Below are 6,268 nucleotides of genomic sequence, written 5' to 3' on the forward strand. Positions count from 1 at the left end.
GTCATCATAGTTCTTCATCAGGCTCATCAAATCGCAGCACATGAGAGAATCACAGAATCTCCACTGACTAGATTTTGTCACTCATGCTTTGAACAGCGATGTCCTGCACATTTTACTGGACATACGCATAATGAATAAAGTTTACGTTTATCAGATGTCCTTATCCAGATCAACTTACAATCAGTAGTTACAGGGATAGTCCCCCTGGAGACACTCAGGGTTAAGTGTCTTGCTCAGGGACACAATGGTAGTAAGTGGGATTTGAACCTGGGTCTTCCAGTTCATAGGAGAGTGTGATACCCACTAGGCTACTACCACCTGTCTGAAATTAAGGAGTTTTGGGCCTGCTCAAATTCCCAAAATAATTTCTATTTGCTGAATGTCAAAATAATGTGTTTATAGGTTTTTTTTATTACTGTATGTACTCACTTTTACTCTTTTTGTAACTGAAATAACATCCATTTGAAAAACATGCATTGGACACAGGTTGTATTGAATTTAATGTTAACCATGCCATGCATATATACTAATGATTGCCAGTATCAAGACCATGTAAATAATTCACTAGAAATTACTTAATTAAACTCATTAAAATGTGCCGTTTGGTTCTTGTGCTCGTAATCGTGAGCTGCGAATGATCTCTGCTGAAGTGGCGCCATCTTGTGGTTAAAAAGGAAACCGTAACCTGCAGGCCAGAGGAAAAACTCTGCTCGAATTTAAAATATATCAAGATTTGATTAACATTTACTAGTGGGGCAACAAATAACGCACAACTTTACAGCTGTTATGCTTTATAGCTTTTGAAAATTTAAATATTGAAAAAAATATTCAGATGTTTCTTCTAGAAAGGGAGGAAAAAATATAGCCAACATTGAGTGTGTTTTTTTTTTTTTTGTAAACTGTAGTTATTTAACCAGGTTTCAGAAAATACTATACAAATGTATTTTAAGAGCAGTTACTTTCATGTGCAATTTTACATACAGATTTCTAAAAGTCAGAGTGTAAAATAATTTTAGCAGATTATCAACAAAAGACTCTTATTACACAACATAGTTCACATTCCAAGAGGATATATTTTACACTTGGCAAAACAAAAATAACATCATAATTATTTTCTGGCCACTATAATGCAAACATTTTTTAAAAAATGTCCACTGAGCAAAATAAGTTCTTATTGTGATTAAATAGAAGTCTGGTAAAATTGTGGCAAAATGGCTGTGTTTCTCAGTCCGCCAAGTCTGAAGGAGCATCATGGCTCACGGTGACTGAGGGACAGGATGTTCTCCACATGGCGCACCTGTCAGTAGACCACCTTCGATTCACCCGATCTGAAGGTTCTCTGTGTATTCAGGGAGTCTGAATGCTCTTCCTGAGCTGAGTCATGCTTTTAATACAGGACTCATCTGTATCCATGGCAACAGTCATTTTAAAACAACGAAGCGAAACAAAGTCTCGCTACATGGTGCATTCTGAGGCCTATTGATTGTCACCAGTTTTGACCTCTGACCCCGGGGCCTCCTCTGTCTGTGATCCAACTGTTTCGACATGAGCTGCGTTGGTGGTGGCGACTGTTGTGCTGACCGGCACCGCCACCACAGTGCTCACAGGGCCGGCCCCGGCCACATTCTGAATGGTTGCCACGTTGGTGCCGACCAGATTTGGTAACGTCAGGATCTGGAAGGGGCTGACGACCTTGACAAAGGTGGCACTGCCTGGTGCTGCGCCCTCCTGCACCGCCGCCGTGCTGAGCACTGTGAGGTTGGATGCGTCCGTCTGGAGGTGCCCGTCACCTGAAGACGCTAGCACCGTGTAGCTGCCCAGTAGAGGGGTCTGTCCCGAGGCTGGGGACCCCATGGCAGAGATGACCTTACCCAGCGGGATCCCCGCCAACTGAGTCAATGGCACAGCGAACTGTGTGGGTTGGGTGACAGCGGAGGCAGTTTGAGACTGGTGGCTGATTATGGAGGCGGGTACAGATACTGTGCGTGTGAGACGGGGCCGTTTGGGGGCTGGGGGTGTGGTCACGGGCGTGAGTGTCATTAGCACGTTGTTGAGGTGCTGGGATTTGCTCTTCAGCTCTTTGGCACACTTCCGGTGTTCGTCCAGCTGCTGCTCCAGAGCTACAGCAAAAACATCAGCAAACGGTAACATCAGTAACATCATGGAGAAGAAAGAAGTGAAGTGATTGTCACTTGTGATACACAGCAGCACAGCACACAGTGCACACAGTGAAATTTGTCCTCTGCATTTAACCATCACCCTTGGTGAGCAGTGGGCAGCCATGACAGGCGCCCGGGGAGCAGTGTGTGGGGACGGTGCTTTGCTCAGTGGCACCTCAGTGGCACCTTGGCGGATCGGGATTCGAACCGCCACCACTGCCCCCATGCACATTAACAGAAAGGTTCAATATTTTCACTTCTCTCTCACACACACATCTTGAATAAGAGGATCACAGCAAGTCTACTCAAGACCGTAAAGCAGTCAACAGCAACAGGGTGGCTTTGATGTTCCCTCTGAAGAAGAGCCTGAAATCAATAACAAACCCGGCTACCCGAATCTCATCCTGTCCTTGATGCGCAGCAGCATATATTACTGCAGGTGGCAATTTCACCATTAAGCAGCAGATATGGTGATAAAAAAAAAAAAAAAAGAAAAGAAAAAAAGAATAAAAAGTGACACTGGAGTGACTTATACCAGATGAGGGTGGTGAAAGGTGAGAAAGACGAAAGTTCATTTACCGACTAAACTTCGCGTGTACTGTTCTCGGCAGCGATCCATTTGACTCTTGTGACTGGAAAGGACTTTCTTCACCAGATCAAGCATTCCAAAGTTCTGGACGATGTTGTTGAGAAGCACAGCATCTGCATGGAGTGACATTGCAATGTTTGCTACAATACTTAAATAATGAAAATGATGGCAATAAGACTAGTTAAGACGAGTAGCTGAGAAATCCGTGCCCAGACAGCAGTTTAAATATATGTTTATATTCTATGTTTGTAATGCAACAGACCGACCGGCTAATCCAAGATTTGCTGTCGCTGACTTAATCAGCCCAACCAGCGTTCGGATTCCCACTCAGAAGCGTTAACCTACCATTGACCTGTAGGGGGGGCTCCTGTAGTCGGTCCTGAAGACCCTGCAGGGTGTCCTGAATCTCCCTCTGCAAGTCTTCCATGATCTCCTCCAGAAGTCCTGCTTCCTTCACTCCCCTCCAGAATGTCATGGTGTCCTCTAAAAAGTTCAATGTGAGCGTTATTATACAATTTACAAAACTCCAAAAAAACATTTAGAATATGTTTAAACTACGTATAAAATGATGTTAAATAATATTATGTTACGTTAACAAATCTGTAGTGGTCTTATACATGTGGTAACGGTGAAAAACCAACAAAAAGAAAAGCGGGGCCTCATATTCAGCCTCTTCCTTCCGTCCTGCAACTGAAGCACGCGGCCATTTGCCAGCGCCAAACAAATATCCTGTTTACCAGCTGCTGCACATTGAAACTCCGCCCCTGACTCGCAGTGCTTGGAGACGAAGGACGCAAACTCACCACCAATAGCCGTCACCCACTCGGTACTGTCTTCCGATGCCTCTGATGCAAGTGTGGCTGGAGATCCATTCACTAAAATGAACATTTCAACATACAAAAACCAATGGTTGAAGAGACATATCAGTGTGAGAAAATAGGGACCAGTCCATGGCATTGCTGCTTGTAATGTGACCACTAACCATCGGCTGAGCAGGGGGTGGCGGGAAGGAACTCGATGGACTGCTGGCTGCTGAGGGATGCCCGGCTCCCCACCAGGTCGATCTTGGTGCTGCGGCAGGTGTTGGAACACACCTTCGAGTGCTGATAGAAGTCTAGCTCTCCAGAGTCCATGATCTTCCTGTGACCACATCACAACTGCCGCTTATTCATGGGGGCAATTTAAATGCTGGTATGTTGTCACTTATTGCAACACTCTTGACCCTGCAGACGTACTAAATTTTGATCGTAATGGATTCCATGCGATAAAACAGCTACTACGGAACTACGCTGGTTTCATGAGAGCGACCGAACGAGCACAGACCTCAGCATAGCGCCGTTCAGACGAATTGCTCTCTTCCAGTCCTTCAAAGTGGATTTGCCAGCCAGGTAAACAAACTCCTTGGGGCTGATGAGATGCTCATTAAACTGAGGAGAAATTGAAATGAAAATTCTATTATCATAGGGACGTCCGTCACAATTTTTAATGCTGCCGGGATGTGAAGAAGAAAAAATAAAGTCCCACCTGAACACATTTAATATTTATTCCGGGGCATACAAACTTCTTCCATATCAGGGTTGCTTTGCTATCCCCACAGGTAATGGAGTAGAGGACGTCAGGATCCACTTCCTCCGACAGCTTAACTGTTTAGCAGAGGGGCACAGCTTTTAATGGGGAAACTTTATTAATTAAATATTTTATTAATAAAATGCCATTTGGTAAAATGTCTAAAGAAGACAACGGAAAGCAAAAAAAAATAAATAAATACAAAAACAAACCCAAGACTGCATCCTTGGGAATGGAGATGGATTCTGTATCCTCTAATCTTGACATGTCCTCCCTGGGGGACGATACAGAGTTTAGTCTGTGGAATAAGACTAATAGGCAACTAATAGGCAAAATTTTTTACATTTTTTCTTTCATTGCAAATATTCGTTTTTAGGTTTATGACAAGCCAAGACTGCTTTATATTAAAAATGAGTTCCAGACACAACACAACACGCTTCTGGATGTTTCTGGTTCACATAACATACCCAGCCTGGGTCAGGTCAGTGGTGATCAGCATGGTCTTCACCTCCTCCACAGCGTTGCCATGGGCAGTGCCATCCGGAGTTGTCACGACAACCACCTCCTCCACATGCATGTTGACTTCAGATGATGCCATGGGTCAAACTGTGGCCCAGTGTGCCACCCACACGAGGAGGATCTACAAACACCAAACCATGGAGCCAGCCCCACGCATCAGGAATCATCCTTTCCACCGGGCTAATATGCCTGTGCATGTTTGTGGTGCATTATGCGATAAAAGTGCCCTAAACTTGCATTTAACTGACCGGTACGGTCCCCGATCGTTTAAACAACCTGATGCAAACCACTGGAATTTGACAGGATCGGGACTTTTAAACTAAATGTTCCTGGCTAGCCAGGCTAGCAGGATTGCGATAAGTTGAACATCAGTTTAATTCAGCTGCTGTATCTAAGGCGGGACCGTGAGTTCGTTTACTAGTCATAGCCCGCTTGCAACATTGCCCACGGGCAGTCAACAGTTCCTCCCAACAACACTAGTTTCGCCAGCAAGCCCGCTAGTTAGTTAGTTAGCCAGCCAGCTAGCTAGCCTGCGGGGCGTGGGAGCCCGACGCGATCTGGCCGCTCTCCCCGCATTCGCCGCGACCACGACGGCGCCGCGCGGCGCCCGGACGTCGGCGGCTGGGCGAGATCGCGCGGGTGCGCGGACGCACGTTACGCTGCGTGGTGCGTGGTGCGTGGTGCGTGGTGCGTGGCCGGGGCGGCGGCGGCGGCGGGCGCGACGTCGCAACGCGACGCTCGAGCTCGGCGGGCGGGACCGCGCACGTCCGCCGGACACGGCTTAAAAGACGGGGGGGAAAAAAATAAAATAAAAATCAAATAAAATAAAAACCCGCCGTACCTGCACACTTTGGCCACCGTCGGACACTTTATCCCGGGCGGTTTGTGGATGTCGTGTTGTCGCGCATGTCTAGTTATTATAGCGGCGACCGGGACTGCGTTCCAATAAAGAACGGGAAAGCCCTCGAACACTCGTCCTGGCCACTTCCTCTACACTGTTTTACACTGAATGTCGGCTCGAATTGCAAATATTTTATTGTCGACATTAATAAAGCATTATGCGCGAGAACATTTTGTCATTTTCACGCTCCTCGTTTGTGGTTTTACTGAATATTTGTCTTGTAGTGATGTCCACAATCATTCGTGTAGTCTTAAATTGCACCGTTTATTTAAATATTAAAAACATACAACTTTAGTATCAAAGTATCGAAGAACAATGTAATACCATAAAAACTTAATTTCTTGCAAATACTGCATAATGTTTACATTAATTCATACTTTAATCTTACTTTCTTTTTACTTTAATTGTCACTATTTAATCTGTCTCAATTCAGAATTGCGGGGGGTCAATGTCAGAATGTCGAAGAAAATGACTTCCATAAAGACCAAACATACGTCTGCTTCGATAACATAGGATTGGAACACAGCCCCGGGT

At 45.4% G+C, this 6,268-nt stretch overlaps 1 protein-coding gene across 2 annotated transcripts; it reads right to left on the reverse strand.

Moving 5' to 3' along the window:
- Nucleotides 1-774: 774 nt before the first annotated feature.
- Nucleotides 775-5,771, reverse strand: gmeb2 (glucocorticoid modulatory element binding protein 2). Of its 2 annotated transcripts, XM_028994089.1 has the most exons (10): nucleotides 5,675-5,771; nucleotides 4,782-4,954; nucleotides 4,527-4,588; nucleotides 4,273-4,391; nucleotides 4,072-4,175; nucleotides 3,731-3,888; nucleotides 3,552-3,623; nucleotides 3,094-3,231; nucleotides 2,739-2,861; nucleotides 775-2,120 (listed from the first exon to the last, which is right to left on the reverse strand). In XM_028994089.1, exons 2-10 carry the CDS (start codon nucleotides 4,910-4,912, stop codon nucleotides 1,477-1,479), a joined length of 1,551 nt encoding a protein of 516 aa, XP_028849922.1. In that variant the 5' UTR covers nucleotides 4,913-4,954; nucleotides 5,675-5,771; the 3' UTR covers nucleotides 775-1,476. The 2 variants fall into 2 exon arrangements, with proteins under 2 accessions (XP_028849922.1, XP_028849923.1); XM_028994090.1 differs by lacking the exon at nucleotides 5,675-5,771 and having other exon boundaries at nucleotides 4,782-5,580.
- Nucleotides 5,772-6,268: the final 497 nt, after the last annotated feature.

The sequence above is a fragment of the Denticeps clupeoides genome, chromosome 10, assembly GCF_900700375.1.
Source record: "Denticeps clupeoides chromosome 10, fDenClu1.1, whole genome shotgun sequence".
Classification (NCBI taxonomy): domain Eukaryota; kingdom Metazoa; phylum Chordata; class Actinopteri; order Clupeiformes; family Denticipitidae; genus Denticeps; species Denticeps clupeoides.